The 17,724-nt window shown below is 34.4% G+C and overlaps 2 protein-coding genes across 4 annotated transcripts; both read right to left on the bottom strand.

Moving 5' to 3' along the window:
- Positions 1 to 1,609: 1,609 nt before the first annotated feature.
- On the bottom strand, positions 1,610 to 6,367 carry LOC125198168 (UPF0481 protein At3g47200-like). 3 transcript variants are annotated; one of them, XM_048096589.1, is made up of 5 exons: positions 6,141 to 6,366; positions 5,308 to 5,961; positions 3,855 to 3,932; positions 2,361 to 2,953; positions 1,610 to 1,803 (listed from the first exon to the last, which is right to left on the bottom strand). In XM_048096589.1, exons 2-4 carry the CDS (start codon positions 5,947 to 5,949, stop codon positions 2,369 to 2,371), a joined length of 1,305 nt encoding a protein of 434 aa, XP_047952546.1. In that variant the 5' UTR covers positions 5,950 to 5,961; positions 6,141 to 6,366; the 3' UTR covers positions 1,610 to 1,803; positions 2,361 to 2,368. The 3 variants fall into 3 exon arrangements, with proteins under 3 accessions (XP_047952546.1, XP_047952545.1, XP_047952547.1); XM_048096588.1 differs by having other exon boundaries at positions 5,308 to 5,972; XM_048096590.1 differs by lacking the exon at positions 3,855 to 3,932 and having other exon boundaries at positions 5,308 to 5,972; positions 6,141 to 6,367.
- Positions 6,368 to 10,635: 4,268 nt separating this feature from the next.
- LOC125198170 (UPF0481 protein At3g47200-like) lies at positions 10,636 to 12,529 on the bottom strand. The gene is made up of 2 exons (XM_048096592.1): positions 11,879 to 12,529; positions 10,636 to 11,322 (listed from the first exon to the last, which is right to left on the bottom strand). The coding sequence occupies exons 1-2, from the start codon at positions 12,527 to 12,529 to the stop codon at positions 10,672 to 10,674; spliced, it is 1,302 nt and encodes a 433-aa protein (XP_047952549.1). The 3' UTR covers positions 10,636 to 10,671.
- Positions 12,530 to 17,724: the final 5,195 nt, after the last annotated feature.

Genomic DNA, 17,724 nt, shown 5'->3' on the forward strand with positions numbered 1-17,724 from the left:
TACAAGTTCCAGAGGTTTGGGTCTTTAACAGTCAATGACTTTTTGTTTTCTTTTCCAAAAAATAACTAGGTTTTATTAAATATTACTCCTAATTACATGTTTGACTTTTCATTTTTTTTTTTCAAATGGAGCAATAAAGGTTTTTCTATTAAAATACTAAGGGGGCAAACGTAGTATAAATACACATATTATAGTGATATTATCTATATATCTTTCTATAAATGGATAACACAGGTGGGGCAATTGCCCCATGTATATATACACTAGATTTGCCCATGGTCTCATTTTAAAAAATGAAAAGTTTCTCTCACACTTTACTTATTCTTTATCTCACTCTCCCTTAATTTACTCACTTTTTTTCTATTTATCTGAAAAGATGGAGATGTTTCTTTAATTTGACACATATTGTCATGGAATATGCTACATCGCTACTCACTCTACTTCTATCATGTTGGGGTTGTTCGTGATTTCTAGAACGAGGACTATGTCTATATATATGGGTATTTAATTCATTAGATGTATAGAATATATGAAATTTTGATATGTGAGATTTAAAATAATCTTCAAAGATTCCTCTCAGTCTAAATAGAATAATCGATGTCATTTAATTACTTATTGTTATTAATCAAATCCGAATATTTAGTTAATTTTTACACCTCTTGAATCAGAAAATTTTACTACTTTAATTTGATCTGAATATTTCATTACTCGGAGTTAATTAATCACATGATTAATAAATTAACTAAATTAAGAGATTTAGTAAAATTTGATCCAGAGATTAATTACTTAATTAAATGTAGGATTTCAATAACAAATATAATTAATCGGATTTAATTATTTAAATAAATCCAGCGATTTAATTACAGAAAAAAATAATTCAACACTTAAATTAATCCGAACCCCAACCAAATAATAACCTTTAAGATGATGATATAAAGGTACATAATTATATCCAGTCCCACTTTTAGTATTACTCGGCCCAACCACGAGTTAAATAGTTGAGGCCCAAACTCCATTTAATTTGAAGAGACCGATCCTACATTGCTCTCCCTCTTCACCGCATTCAAATTAATAAAATAATTGAAAAAAATATTAAAATTATGATATAATTAGTTATTTTTTAATACTGTGGGCTTGACTTTTTTTTACCCAATTTTTCCTTTTAAAAAATTGTTGTTTTCACTTTTTATTTTGCATCCTACTCCGTTTTGCAAGGGTGCTTTCCTTTCAATGAAGTAGAAGACGACAATGATTGAACATGGTTTGTAAGATCAATGGTATTGTAACACCTTTCTCTTTGTATGGATTATGCTTGTAAATTGCATTAATCACTAATACAGTTGACACTAGATGACTAGACATATATCTCAAAACATTGAATTTCACGTATCTCTCGGTGTATATTATACTTCCTTCGACCATATCAAATGGATGTTATAGTTGTTAGTTCTCCTACTAGATTTATCAAAATCAGATACAAGCTTATATAACCAAGAGTTGAAGAGCCCCCATTCTAAGCTTGAAGCCTATGTAATTTATCACTCAAGAAGTGCCCCCATCATAATTGTTGCTACCATTCTTGGCTTAAAATTTTTCACCCAAGAAACCATTAAATGGATTTTAGCAATTTATCAAACAATATTTCTCAAGTCTATCATCAAATAAAATACAATTAATATAATTAACAATCAACACGTTTGCACTTTAAGTGAGAAAACTCTTCACCAGACCAACCCTTGCTTTAATTCTTGAGCATCTCCACTTGTGCGAGAGAGAATCGACTTCCAACATCCTTCAAACAACCTGTAGGAGCATATCCAACAAGAAAAGATGTATAATAGAAGTATATTATCTATTTACTTTTTCAAAAAGTGAAATATACACTTTTAAAAAGTAATACTCCCTCCGTCCCAGAGAAGTTGGCATACTTTGAAAATGACACAGAATTTTAGAAGGGTTTGTTTTGTGTGTTAAATGGAGAGAGAAAATATAATTTTTATATTCATGTGAGAAATATGAATCTTTTGTGGGACAAACTAAAAAGGAAAGTGTGTCATCTTTTGTGGGATGGAGGGAGTACATTCCAAAGGAAAAAGGTATATAGAAAGGTTTAAAAAATAAATAATAGTACAAAATTTATTAAAAAACATAAAGTGTAATAATACCTTCTCCTTTGGAGAATGATTTTTTCGAGAAAAAAAGGCAAATATGGTTGCTATAAGATTTTTCCTCGCCATCAATGAAGAGGTAAAAATATCTCTTCAAAATGGAAACATGTACAATACTTTCTCAAATACTTTTTTCTTTGGAGAATGACATTTTAAGCAAAAAAGGTAAATAAGGTAGTTATATGACTTTACCTCTTCATTTACTTCTTCCCTCGGTAATATTCTAATACGCTAAACGCCGTTTGCATGACTGCAAGATAAACCCCCAATAGACCAATAAAAAGAGTAAGTAAGGCTAAAGGGGTATTAAAATAGTCACGTCTCAAGATAGCCCTAAACATATTCCAGGGTTCTGCGCAATGCTTATGCACATCCTCAAACATCTTCGCATATACGAAGCCATTCCCCGGTTCAGCAACTGAAACACCCAGCTTGTTCACCATCTCCGCTACCTTATCTTCATCCCCTAAACTGTTGTGGATGATCCCTTTTCGAGACAGTATCTCCACATCCATGGAGGAATCAACGATGCAGTCAAGGAATTTGACGTAATCAGTCACGAAGGTGTTTTGATTATGCTCAAAATATTGCTCGTACGCAATGAGGTTCTGCAAGAATGACTCTGTCCTATCCTCGATGGTTAGTGGCGCCATTGTCATCACCCCCTTTTTGTATCTAACATCGAACAACGTCTCTCCTCTTGATTGGTTCTTAAACTCGACATCAGCATCCTGAAGTCTCGTCGCGTTGCCGATTAACCGCAACCGTGTTCCTAGTGTTATTACCTGCAGTGGCGGAGCCAGAAATTTCATCATGGGGATCTAAATTTAAACTTAAAAAAAATTGCATAAATTAAATTATAAGGTTCAAAATGTAAAAGTTAAATACAATCACGTCATAACATTTGTCTTCTATTCTTCATCTTCTGAAATCACTGCATAATAGTTCCATTGTTAACTTTAACAAACATATCATTTTCCATATAAGGAACTAAGCAACCATTCAACTGATGAAGAATCAATAGAACAAAGTTTTTTGAAATAACGATCCATATACCTAAAAAATAGTCAACACTGATTAAGTTTGTCAAATATAAATCATACACAAAAAAGGATAAAGTTCATCTCATGCTTTACAACTAAAAGAATAAAGAGTAAACAAAATATACAATATGCTCAAATCTAAAATGTTGCTGTCACAAATCAAAGTGTAAAACTATTAATACATACATATCAAATAGGGATTAAAGAATTCCAACACAAAACCGCCGTAGCCATTGAATTACATAAGCTATCTTCTTTCTCCCCATTTGAAATTTATGTGTAACAATTTTAGAGCTTGAATATGATTATTTAGGTCTCAATTTACATAACTATTGTAGCCAAACAGGAAAACAACATATATAGAAAAATCAATTGAATTATATTTGAGTTTTAAAATATACCTAGTTTTAGATAACTAGATTTCAGATTATGCTGCAGAAGGAGTAGAACTACGGCAGAAGGAGAAAACTAATTAAGAGGAAACGATTTATGGAGTATAATTTTTGCTGAAATCTATCTTTAATATTATATATATTATAATTATAATTGATGTGAAATTACTAAAATACCCCTAGGTTTTTTAAAAAATTAGTGGGGGGACCATGGGCCTCCCTAGCCCCACCCTCCCTCCGCCCCTGATTACCTGGTGACTGCTTCCTCCGCCCAAGCACTGGGGAGGAGGAAGCCAGCTCTGATGGAGGAATTCGAGCAAATGCTTCACCTGATAGATATATGGACCAGGTTAGCTAGGTTATTCGACTTTAATTAATTAAGGTAGAGAAAAATAAAAACATGTTAACCTAGAGTCTACTGTCCGCCATTAAATGTCTATTTTTTTTTTTATATTTTTAAGAACCACCAACATATATCTCATTTCATTATTATTATTTTTATAAAATCAATATATATATATATATAGGGGTGCGTTAAAATGACAACACTCTTAAAATGACACTGTGACACCACGCTAGACTACAATATTATAAATGCTAGACTGTAATATCCAATACACGAGACTGCAATCTATAGATTGCAGTCCAATGTATTGGATATTGCAGTGCGAGAAAAATTGCTTGATCTAGCGTATTGGATATTGCAGATCCGCGAAAATTTACCCTTGAGCAATTTTTATGATTGCCACATGGCGGCTGATTATTCGTCCATGTGTACAAATGATTGGCTAGGATTGGTGGTATGGTGTTACCTTAATAGGTGTTGTCATTTTAACACAAACTATATATATATATATATATATATATATATATATATATATATAGGGATGTACTAAAATGACAACCCTCTTTATTGTAACACCATACCACCATTTTAGGCCATTAGATCTAAAAATCGTGTGCTTGTCATGCTGCCACGTGTAAAAATACGGAAGGGTAAAATAGGAAATTTTTAATTTTACGTTACCAGATTGCAGTGCTGTTCATTGAATATTGCAGTCTTACTACAACAATATTGCAGTTTACCACGACTGCAATATCTAATACAGTAGACTGCAAACCCGTGTTTTTTCACGAAACTTAATCCTAGGCGTCCATAGATGAGATCTAACGGACTATATTGGTGGTATGATGTTATCCTATCTATGGTGGCACCCTAGTGCACCCCTATATATATATATATATATATATATATATATATAGAGAGAGAGAGAGAGAGAGAAATGATATGCTACATACCTTATGTGGGCTTCTTATATGAGCACCACTCTCGTTTGATACACATTTAGCGTTGTTCGTTTTGATTTATCTATTTGGTTTTACTCTAATACATTAAAAAATGTTATTACTATTTTTAATTTCACAAAACTCATAAAAATCAAAGCTCGATTTGGTTGATTTCTCTATAATTTCAAATAAATGAATAAAATAATAAATCAAGCTTTGATTTTTATGAACTTTGTGAAATTAAAAACTGCAATAACATTTTTTAATGTATTAGAATTAAACTAAATAGATAAATCGAAATGAACGACGCTAAACGTGTGCCAAACCAGAGTGGTGCTCACATTAGGAGCCCATATAAGGTATGTAGCATATCATTCCTCTATATATATAATAGAGAACTTTTTTCTAACATATAACCTGCCGAGGATCTACAATCGGCATTGGCTCGCTGCCCTGTCCAGGATAGAGACTGGTGAAGAAGTTGAAGAGAAGGTTCCAAAACATAGAATGCTGGCCAGGTGCCTCGATGAGGTCGTAGAGCTCGCACAACACGAAGAAGGGCAATTGATTCTCGAAGAGCATGAGATCACGCTGCAAGCTGTTGATCATCCAGTTCATTTGGAAGATGGGATCATTCTTATCCCTCAAGATCACTGTTTCAAACTTGCGAACTAGCTGGACGATAAAGCAACCATCTAGAACAAGCATTTGAATGAACTCGGCCGGGGTTAGGGTTTCAGGCAAATCTGCATAGCATCTTCTTGCCTCTGCTTCTACTCTGCTTACAACTGCTACGTACCTTTTCACATCATTCAGTGGATCATTTGCGTCAAGCAGCTGCTTTAGGTAACGCAGCTTGTGGCCTTCCATCCTCTTTAGATGCTCACTATTATTATGATAAGGGCCGATGGCGATCACCTCGGGCTCGTAGGCCTTCGGGTTCAGGTCGCGTAAGTGTCTGTGAACTCTGTAGATTGTGCATTCCGGCTGTGCCCCGGAGACTTCTTTCAGTCTTTTATTTATCTCATCTGAGGCTTGAGTTATGATATCAGGACCCATGTATATAAGCACCTATGTACAAGCTGAAATTTGAGAAATTTCTATAACGTTCATATCATATAAATATAGAATCACAATCAATAACTATATTTCAATCAAGAATTCTTAAAAAACTATGACATCGATTAAACTAAGTAAGATGAGTTTATCCTTTTAAAGAAGTAGCAAGTCTCTAAATGATGTTTACTAACCGTAGATCACCGACAGAATTTAGGATTTCCTCTTCTTTACATGCTGCAAAGTTATCAAGAAAAGAATGCTGCAAAATTTAGGCTTTCTTCTTCTTTAAAACGAGACAACTAATTAAAGGCAAATAATAATGAAGCGGTGTCGTTTCTTAGACACAGCACCGTTCTGTGTTTTCCATACACTGCAGGGGATCTATCCCCATGGAGGGTGTACCGTATTTTAACACAACTAACAACGCATTGACTTGATCTAACATGTAATTAACAATGCATTGATTAGTTTTAACATGAGTAGTTACAAATTATTGTGTCGTGCAGTGCATTGATATTCGCAGTGCTGTATTCAAATCTGAGAACTTGAAATTTAAATTCATTGGCAAGACAAATTAAATAAACTATTAGAATGACAATATCTAGAGTACTATTAATAGATAATGAATGAAATATGCAAGGATCTCTTGCAATTGAGTCTCTAATTTTAGTTGAGACACTAACAATAAGGACATTTTTGAAGCATTAGTGATACATTTAGAAACATAAATTAGCGTCTATAATTGCATTAGAAAATGTCTTTAACGATTTTTTTTGTAGTGTACTTTTTTGTAGTGTACGTTGGTATAGTTCACTCCATAGAGTTAGATATGTAAGCATGAATTAGTTGCCAAAAAATTGAGATATAGAGGCTAAATCTTTTCTTCATTCGTAATAATAAACCAAATATTAATTTTAAAGATAATAAAGGGAGGAGGATAAAGGAAACAAATCAAATCACATGAAATCCTTATAAAAACCTGTTTTTAAACATAATAAAAAATCAAATCACATGGAATCCTTATAAAAACCGGTTTTAAAACATAATTTATAGTAGGATTTGAATAAAGTTAAAGTATAATTTTTTTAAAAATAATAATACTACTATTATTTTACGGGTTATCCAAACCCATCCAAAATTATTGGATTCCTAAAGACTCAATTCATCCACAAGCATTAATCTCATGTATATTCAACTCGTATCGGGTTCGGGTCGTATCGAAAGTAAGATTATAACATATGCAAGGATAGGAGGCGGATTATAAATAAGTTAGGCGCGTTGACAAATTTCACGTGAATTAGTGCGATTATTACGCTTAATCACATGGATTAGGTGGCGGATTATAAACAAGTTAATCACATGGATAAGTACGAGATGCTCAATTCTTATATTAAAACGTTTGCAAAAATTAGTGGGATTGTGGAATATAATAAGAGAATCCAATGTGAGTCTGACCCACCTTAGATATATATGGGCCGTATTTATTTATATGCTTATTTGATACTGTGTTAGTGTTGATTTTCGTTGTTTGCAAATTTATAGTAAGACAAAGAAGAATAAAATATGGGGAAATTTTACGTTTTAGCAGTCAGTTCCCGTATCATATTCTATCGTATGTTTTACTAGAATGGAAATATTGTAGGTTGTGTTGGCTTAACAGTAAAATAATTAATTATTGATGCTTAGACCAAAAGTTATGGGTTTGAGCAGTGGCGGACTAAGGATTTCGGCTCTTGGTGGTCCAATTGAACATTAACAATTGTAGAGTAACTTTTTATATATATCTTCATCGCAAATAGTTGTATGCGGGTGGTAAATTGTTACAAAATACTCCCTCCATCCCATTAAATATGCAACGTTTGCTTTTCGGCACAGGATTTTATGTAGTGTTGTTTTGTGAGTTAATGAAGAGAGAGTAAAGTAAGAGAGAAGAAAAAATAGAGAGAGTATTGTTTCCATTTTTAGAAACGTTTCATTTTTAATGGGACAGACCAAAAAGGAAAACGTTTCATTTCTAATGGGACAGAGGGAGTATATAGACGAAATTAAAGATGACTCACTTTCCTTTTTAATTTGACGTCCCATCCAAAATGACTCATTATTAAAAATAGAAATATCTTTATCTCTATTTTATTTTATATCTCTTACTTTAAAAATATCGACAAAATTGAGGATACAAACGTCTTTAACTATTATTATAATTATTAATTAATGTTCAATATCAAATGAACCAATTTTTGTATTTGAGGTCTATATATACAATTTCATTTATATAGGCCCAATTAATAATTACACTGAGACCTGAGTTAACTTTCAGCCCAATTCGTTAACTTTACATGCCCAGTATAATATTTTCACTCGTCCAATGTTAATTATACTTAAGATTCACTACTAATAAAAATTATCCCATTATTAAATCAAAAGATTAATAATCCTGGCCCTTTAGAATTAAAAGTAGGCCCGAAAAGAATAGAGGTGGCCCAGCACGATGCCCCCAGCTCTGGCGTCTCCGGGAGCTCGCCGCTAGCGTGGTGGTCGCCTTGAGGATTTAGGTCTCAACTCTTTGTATTTTGTAGCAGTATATTCTTTTTCTATGTTAGTTTCTATATAAAAGGTTTTTTATATATATAGTACTCTCTTACCTCTGTCCAAAAAAATCCCTCCCACACTTTATCCACTTTTTTTCTCTCTTTTTACTCACTTTTTTTCATTTTTATATGAAAAGATGGAGACTTGTTTTGATGAAAAAAATCTCACTTGCACACTGATGATGTTTCTTTAATTTGATACATATTGCTATGGAATAAGATATTCGTTCTACTTCTATCATGTTGGGGTTGTTCATGTTTTTTATCCCAATGCCATAGTTTTGAATGCTATTAAATGGTGAGAACTGAGATTCATATGCATACTATTCTTGAATGAGGACTAGCTATTTAGGGCTGGGGAAAAATACCGAAAAAATGATATATCGCTCGTATCGTATTGAAAAATATCGAAAAATTATCGAATTTTCGATATATCGTATTTTCCGATAGGATACGATATCGTATCGTCAATTTTCGATACGATAACGATATGAATTTCCTTATATCGCGATATATCGTTTTATATCGAAAATACGATATATATCGATATTTTATTTTTGATATATATCGATATATATCAAAATTTTTGATATATATCGATATTTAATGATATATCGAATTTTGGTACGATATATCGAAATATCGATACGATAACGATATGAAATTTTTTTATATCGAAAGTTCGATATATCGAAACTTTCGATACGATAACGATATGAAATTCTTTCATATCGATATTTTCGATACGATACACGATACAACGTTTTCGATACAATATATCGTATCGACCCACCCCTAGCTATGATTATATATATGGGTATTTGATTCACTAGAAATTTACGGGGGCTACATTTATAGACTAGATGAAATTTTGATATGTGAGATTTAAAATAATCTTCAAAGATCTAAATAGAATAATCGATGTCATTTAATTACTTTTTGTTATTAATTAAATCCGAATATTTAGTTATTTTACACCTCTTGAATCAGGAAATTTTATTACTCCTTAATTTTATCTGAAGATTTAATTACTCGGAGTTAATTAATCACATGATTAATAAATTAACTAAATTAAGTGATTTAGTAAAATTTGATCCAAGATTGATTACTTAATTAAATGTAGAATTCAATCACAAATATCATTAATCGGATTTAATTATTTAAATAAACCCAGCGATTTAATTACAGGAAAATATAATTCAACACTTAAACTAATCCCAAGCCCAACCAAATAATAAACGTTTAAGATGATGATATCAAGGTACATATTTATATCCAGTCACACTTCTAGTATTACTCGGCCCAACTACGAGTTAAATAGTTGAGGCCCAAATCCATTTAATTTGAAGAACCCAAGTCCTAAGGAGGAGCCGTAGTAATTAATTATTTTTTAATATTGTGGGATCGACTTTTTTTACCCAATTTTTCCTTTTAAAAGAAATTGTTGTTTTCACTTTTTATTTTCCATCCTACTCCGTTTTGCAAGGGTGCTTTTCTTTGCATGAAGTATAAGATGACAATGATATTTACACATGGTTTGTAAGATCAGTGGTATTATTGTAACACCTTTCTCTTTATGGATTATGCTTGCAAATTGCATTAATCACTATTCACTAATACAGTTACGTTGTTAATACTTGACACTAAACATACTGAAATTAATTAATATCACCGCGCATATCAAATGATATATTTATCACTGTAAATAATACTCCTTATATATATCTCTAAACATTGAATTTCACACATCTCTCGGTTTAAATTATACTCCCCTCGACCATATCAAATGGATGTTATAGTTGTTAGTTCTCCTATTAGATTTATCAAAATCAGATAAAACAACTGGAAAGGGCTAACTGTAACCAAGAGTTGAAGTGCTTATTCCAAGCCTATGTAATTTATCACACAAGAAGTGACCTCATCTTAAATGTGTCACCCAAGAAACCATTGAATGCATTTTAGCTATTTATCAAGCAATATTCTCAAGTCTATCATCAAATAAAATTACAACCAATACAATTAACAATCAACACATTTTCACTTCAATTAAGAAAGCTCTTCACCATACCAACCCTTGCCTTAATCCTTGAGCATCTCCACTTGTGCCTGAGAGAGAATCGACTTCCGACATCCTTCAAACAACCTGTAATATAGTAAACAACGTTTGCGTGATTGTAAGAAGCAGCAGCACTAGACCAACAACAACAGAAACAATAGCCCAAGGGCTATATAAATATTTACGTCTCAACTTAGCCATCCAATTATTCTTGCGCTTTCTGCAATGCTTATGCACATCCTCAAACATCTTCGCATACACGAAGCCATTCCCCGGTCCAGCCACCGAATCACCCAGCTTGTTCACCATCTCCGCGACCTTACCTTCGTCCCCTAGCCAGTTGTCGATGATCCCTCTTCGCGACAGTATCTCCACATCCGCGGAGGAATCAACGATGCAGTCAAGGAACTTGACATAATCAGTCACGAAGTTGTTTTGATTATGCTCATAATATTGCTCGTACGCAATGAGATTCCGCAGGAACGACTCTGTCCTGTCTTCGATGGTTAGTGGTGCCATTATCATCGACCCTTTTTCGAACCTGACGTCGAACAATGTGTTTCCTTTTGATTTGTTGTCAAACTTGACGTTAGCCTCCTTAAGTCTCGTTGCACTGCTAATGAACCGCAACCTCGTTCCTAGTGTTATTACCTCGTGACTGCTTCCTCCGCCAGAGCATCGGGGAGGAGGAAGCCAGCTCTGATGGAGGAAGTCGAGCAAATGCTTCACCTGGAAGATATATGGACTAGATTTGGTTATTAAACTTTAATTAATTAGGGTTGGGCTTTAATCGGTCTGTCCGCCAATATTTGTCACACCTTTTGTATTGGACATCAAATTCCACTAACTCATTCCGCCCCACATTGTATTATAAATCTAATATATATAAAAAGTAGGACTCACATTATACCAACTTTTTCAACTCATTTTCTATTACATTTCCTAAAACTTGTATCGGGTGAAAGTGTGACATTTAATTGTGGATAGAGGGATTAGTAGCATGTGAACCTAGAGTCTACTGTGCGGTTAAGTGTCTCATTTTTTCCTTATTCTTAACAATTGCCAATAAATATTTCATTTCTCTTTTACTATTTTTATCAAACATACCTCAATATATAAAAGTATGGACCAAGTTTTGTTAACTTTTCTATCACTTTCTTTTACAAAGTCAAACAAAATCTTAAATTCCGAGCCAAGTGGGACACTTAGAGGTAGTATTCTCTTTCATGTTTGTTACTATTTCCATTTCATATCATTAAACGATGACAAGAATTTCTAACATAACCTGGCGAGGATCTACGATCGGCATTTGCTCGCTGCCCTGTCCAGGATAGAGACTGGTGAAGAAGGTGAAGAGAAGGTACCAAAACCTAGAATGCTGGCCAGGTGCCTCGATGAGGTCGTAAAGCTCGCACAAGACGAAGAAGGGCAATTGATTCTCAAAGAGCATGAGATCGCGCTGCAGGCTGTTGATCATCCAGTTCATTTGGAAGATGGGATCATTCTTCTCCCTCAACATCACACTTTTAAACTTGCGAACTAGTTGAACGATGAAGCAACCATCTAGTACAAGCATTTGTATGAACTCGGCCGGGGTTAGGGTTTCAGGCAAATCTGCGTAGCATCTTCTTGCCTCTGCTTCCAATCTGCCTAGAGCCGCTACATATCTTCCGACATCATCGGGTGGATTCTTTGCGTTAAGCAGCTGCTTCAGGTAACGCAGCTTGTGGCCTTCCATCATCTTTAGATGCTCATTATTATTATTATGGCGATGATAAGGGCCGATGACGATTATCTCGGGCTCGTAGGCCTTCGGGTTCACGTTGCGTAAGTGTCTGTGAACTCTGTAGATTGTGCACTCCGGCTGTGCACCGGTGACTTCGTTCAGTTTTTCAATTATCCCATCTGAGGCTTGAGTTATGATATCAGGATCCATGTATATATGCACCTATGTACAAGCTGAAACTTCAGAAATTTCTATAACGTTTATATCATATAAATATGGAATCACAATCAAGTATGTTTAAGTCAAGAATTCAAAAAAATATAACGATTAAACTAAGTATCTCAAAGTTAGTTTTTTACCAACCGTAGATCACTGATAGAATTTAAGCTTTCTTCTTCTTTACATGCTGCAAAATTATCAAGAAATGAATGTGGTAACGAAATGAATGATAGAGGTGTATACATTATTTTAGGGGTAGAAATCCATCATTATTGTACAAACGAAATGAATGGATTAGGCATGTGGAAATATTTATTGAAGTGTCTATCTTTTCTATGGGTGCGTCCATTTTCAGTAAATTAGTCGTCGTTGTAGTAATTACTTCCTCCGTCCGCCGATAAGTGTGACAAGTTGACCCTAACACGGGTGTTTAGAAATGTGAAGGAAGTTTGGTGGAAAAAGTTTATGTAAAGCGGGTCTTATTTTTTATACTCACTCCGTTCACAAAAAATAGTCTCATTTGTGGACGACATGAGTTTTATCGAGAAATTGGTTAGAGTAAGAGAGAATGAGAAAAAGTAAGTGAAATAAGAGAAATATGAATAAAAAGTAGATGAAGTATGAGAGAGAAACTTTCTATTTTTAGAAATGAGACTATTTTCGTGGACATCCTAAATAGCAAAATGAAGCTACTTTTTGTAGACAAAGGGAGTATGGTTTTATAATAAAATGTGAGTGTGAAAGAGTTCGTGGAATGTAGTGCCTATTATCAAAAGTAGTAAAGAAATAAGTGTGACAAATATTGGCAGATGGACCGAAAAGAAAACTAAGTAAGGACGGAGGGAGTGTTTTATTTTTATATCATTTTTTCCCTTAAGTTTTATTACTTAAATTGCACTCTACTTGCTGATGCAAATCGAGAATTGAAGATACATGGAGTATGTTCCAATTTTATTATTATTTGTATGCTTATTTTTAGTAGGGTATAGTATTTTAAATTGCAACTAGGAGTATGAGTCTCTGTAATTACTAATTAGCTATAATTATTTCGTCGAAGATTGAAGAGATGTATACATGTGATTAAAGAGTTGTGTCCGACAAGTGCATGTACCGCCTTTTGTCCTGAGGTGGCAGTGGAGTATGGATTCTTTCAGACAACAAGTTGATGTCACCGGGTCGAAGAGAGAAAACGGAGAGAGACATAAAGAAAGAAGAGATGTTATATCATGAGCGTAAATTTTACTGTATTTTAACTAATTTTGCGATTTCAATTCAAATTAAAATAAGTTGTTGTCTTGTTTAATTTGGTCACTTGTGTCAAGTCTTATCTTTATCTTTATCTTTATAGGTCCACCTATAAGTGATAGTTTGATTAGTTTCAAATTACACTCCATTGTCTCATTAAAAATAAAATATTTTATTTTTTGAGTTATCTTATACAGTAAACAAATAAAATAGTATTCCTAAAATGAAAATAAAACCATCTTTGTATAAAACCTTGTATCAGAAATTTAATATTTCAGTTTTATTGACGGACAAGAGTATTTCTAAGTCAGGTTTGGATGGGTGTTAATAATACTTTCATCCGTCCCATTGAAATAGATCATTTAGAATTTACATGAGTTTTAATATGTAGTTATTAAAGAAAGAGAGAAGGGGAAAAAATAGTTGATATTGTATAATGGATGATATAGGCCATAAAAAATAAAGTACAAGAAAAGAAGAAAAAAATTGTCATAAATGATATGAAAAATATATATGAGACATGAAATAAAGAAATACTCCCTTTCCATAGTAATAGAGTTATTTTGCCATTTTAGTACGTTCCATAGTAATAGAATCATTTCTCTTTTAGTAAAAGTCAACACATTTTTCCACACCTTCTTTACTCTCTCTTCCTTTTTCTCTCTTCATCTCTCTACCTAACACAATTTTTTTTAATCTCCGTGTCGAAAAAAACGCCTCCATTACTATGGAACGGAGGAGTATGATTTTTTATACTGGATGAAAGTGAGTACTCCCTCCGTCCCAGATAATTCGTCTCAATTATTCCATTTCGGTCCGTCTCACATAATTTGTCTCACTTCACTTTTAGCATTTTTGGTTTTAATGGACCTCATATTCCACTAACTCATTCCTACTCACATTTTATTATAAAACTAATACTTTAAAAGTAGGACTCACATCCCACCAACTTTTTCAACTCACTCTCCATTAGATTTCTTAAAACCCGTACCAGGTCAAAGTATCCCAAAGTATCTGAAACAGAGGGAGTATTAAGAGTTATTTTGTCTGTATTAGGCAGAGTAGATTGAATAGCGACACAACACCATCTCTTTCGTTAATTTTGAAAGAGTTTTAAGGGTTATTTTGTCTGTATTAGGCAGAGTAGATAGGTGATTTAGCCTTACCTTATGATCTGTCCCCTGTTTATTCATCCTCTAGTTTTTGACGTGTCACTATGTGTACGTAATTTGCTCGATGTATGATTGTCACTTTTGGGAATTTTGGGCAAATCGTGTAAACTTTGCTTACTACTCCCTCCATTCCACAGCCTATTTTTTGGAGGGCACAGAATGTCATGCAGATTACTTTTTCCGTCTCAATTTAAGAGTCCTGATTCTCCATATTCGTCTGTCCTAACTTAAAAGTTATATTTCATTTTTACCATAAATCGTAAGTAGGTACTACATTCCGCTGGTTTGGAACTGCCGGTTTCCGGCGAACCGCCGGTTACAATTCTTCATTTCTTGAGAACCTGAACCGGCCCGTCGGAACCGCCGAACCTTATCCGGTTCCGAACCGTCACCGCGGTTCCAGTTCACGGTTCCGAACCGCCGATGACGGTTCCGGGCCGGTTCAGCCGGGCCGGTTCGGTTTGGTGACCTCTACCGCCATCCCCGATTAAGAGTCATATTTTGACCGGGCACGAGTTTTAAAGAATGTAAAAAAAAGTTGGTTAAAAAAGTTAGTGGAATGTGAGACCTATTTTTTTATACTCCTGAGTGAATTGAGTTAGTAGAATGTGGGACCTACCTACTATTTATTGTAAAAATGAAGTGTGACTCTTAATTAGGGACATACCGAAATGAAAAAGTGTGACTATTAATCGGGGACAGAGGGAGTATTAGTTTTAAATGAAATGTGAGCGGGATGAGTTAGTGGAAGGTGAAACTTTATTACTCCCTCCGTCCCAGAGAAGTTGGCATACTTTGAAAATGGCACGGGATTTTAGGAGGTTTTGTTTTGTGTGTTAAATGGAGAGAGAAAATATAATTTTTATATTCATGTGAGAGAGAACTTTTTCCAAAAAGGGAAATGTGACATCTTTTGTGGGACAAACTAAAAAGGAAAGTGTGCCAACTTATCTGGGACGGAGGGAGTACCATTTATAGTAAAAGTGAACCGAGACTCTTATTTGCGGGCGGACTAAAATAGAAAAACGGGACTCCTATTCTCGGACATAAGGAGTATGTGTTAAGTGGAGTAAATAAAATAACAAAAAGAAAGATCAAAATAGATTTTTTTTTTTATTTTTAGTAATGAGCCATTTTAGATGTAACAAACTAAAAAGAAAAGTTTGTTATCTTTGATGCAACGGAGGAAGTATATTAGAGTAATGAATGGGTTGAGGATGTATCTAACCCTTAGCGAGGAAAGCATATTTTTTAAAAATAATTGATTATTCTTTATTTTTATTATTATCTCCATTCTACAATAGGAGTCCACATTTGATTCGGCATAATTTTAAGAAATTTAAAGAAATGTGAGTTGAAAAAGTTATAGTGAAGCAAAAGTCTCACTTTTATTTATTAGTTTAATAATAAATGTGAGTAGAATGAGTTAGTGGAATGTGAGACCTACTTACCATTTATAGTAAAAGTAAAAGTGGACTCTTATTGTGAGATGAACTAAAATGATAAAAATGGACCCTTATTATGGAGGTAGTAGTTTATTAGAGTTAAATAAGGAAAATATTTTATTTTCTTACTCGTCATGTGGCGCTCTTCACCACCGTGACCACTATTGATCATGGCGCCCGGTGGTATCTCATCCACATCACGCTTAAATTATTTTGTGTAGTTTTATGTGATTTCGAATTCGTGTTGCATCAACACGAATAATAATATCGTATCACTAATATATTCATGTTATGTGTTTGTGTCAATCATGTTTGTATTAGAATTTAACAGTTTAAGCATTACCATGCTGAGTAATTCGATAACAACTCAACCCGCAAAAGTTTATCAGTCCTGCTTGTTGATTTATTGGACTCCTTGCTTTGGGCTTCCATTATTAATTGGTTGGGCTGCCCTGTGCTGAGCCCATATATTAATTGCTGGCCCAAATTAAGTCAGACCCGTTTCCTTGTGAGGGCTGCTGGATGTGCGCCACCTGGCAACTCCACGCGGATCAAGCTCCACAGCCGTCGGATGTGAGGTGTGTTTGTTAAGTGAGAGAAGGCCTTTTGGCTTCTCTTATTCGATTCAATCTCTCTCTCTCTCTTGCTCTCAGAAACCATCGTCTCTCTCCCTTCTCTCTAAGATTCCGGCGTATCCAGCCGGAGTTCTCCTTCGAGCTTTCTGTTCCACCGATGATTCTCAGTTCCTAAGAGTTCTACCAGTGTAGATTGAGTGTTAGGCAACTTCTTCGGTTTCCTTCTCTATCTAGGGTTTGGTCTGTTGTCTGTGACCAATCCCGAAGTGCTTGGAGTGTTTTGTGAGGGTTCTTGTGTTCGCGGTAACGTTCTGAGTTGTGTGGGCTTGTCCGCGTGTGAGAAGGTTGTGGTGATCGTTGACAGGTGAGGTCTAGGGTTCCACTGATCTCTGGTTTGAGTTCGTTCAACGGTGCTCTCCTTTGTGACTTGCTTTGAGGATTAGGGAGGTCTGAGGCCTAGTGCAGTCACTGCTGTGACCTGAGCCATTCGTGGCCCGATTCTCTGACTTAGTCTCTTTTATTCTTTGATCCTTCGGGATCATCTTTCTTGTGTGACTAATCCTTCTTCTAAGTGTGCAGGTGATAAATCAGATGGAGCTAAGTGTTGAGTCTGATTGAAGACTTACCTAGAGCTAGGGTTTCTGATTGTATCTTCTTGTATCATACTTAGTGTGTAATCATGATACCACTGTTGTATTGGCTTGTACCTCTGAGATTAGCCATCTCAGAACCAATCAATAAAAGAGGTC

This window comes from Salvia hispanica, unplaced genomic scaffold (genome assembly GCF_023119035.1).
Source record: "Salvia hispanica cultivar TCC Black 2014 unplaced genomic scaffold, UniMelb_Shisp_WGS_1.0 HiC_scaffold_1259, whole genome shotgun sequence".
NCBI classification, from domain to species: Eukaryota; Viridiplantae; Streptophyta; class Magnoliopsida; order Lamiales; family Lamiaceae; genus Salvia; species Salvia hispanica.

Excerpts from the sequence above, each read along its gene's own strand:
- LOC125198168 (XM_048096589.1), bottom strand. The coding sequence starts at position 5,949 with ATGGGTCCTGATATCATAACTCAAGCCTCAGATGAGATAAATAAAAGA. Across the intron at positions 3,933-5,307 it reads CGATTGTAGATCCTCGGCAG|GTGAAGCATTTGCTCGAATT; the intron begins GTTATATGTTAG and ends TATATCTATCAG. Across the intron at positions 2,954-3,854 it reads GCGGAGGAAGCAGTCACCAG|GTAATAACACTAGGAACACG; the intron begins GTAATCAGGGGC and ends CCGCCACTGCAG.
- LOC125198170 (XM_048096592.1), bottom strand. The coding sequence starts at position 12,529 with ATGGATCCTGATATCATAACTCAAGCCTCAGATGGGATAATTGAAAAA. Across the intron at positions 11,323-11,878 it reads CGATCGTAGATCCTCGCCAG|GTGAAGCATTTGCTCGACTT; the intron begins GTTATGTTAGAA and ends TATATCTTCCAG.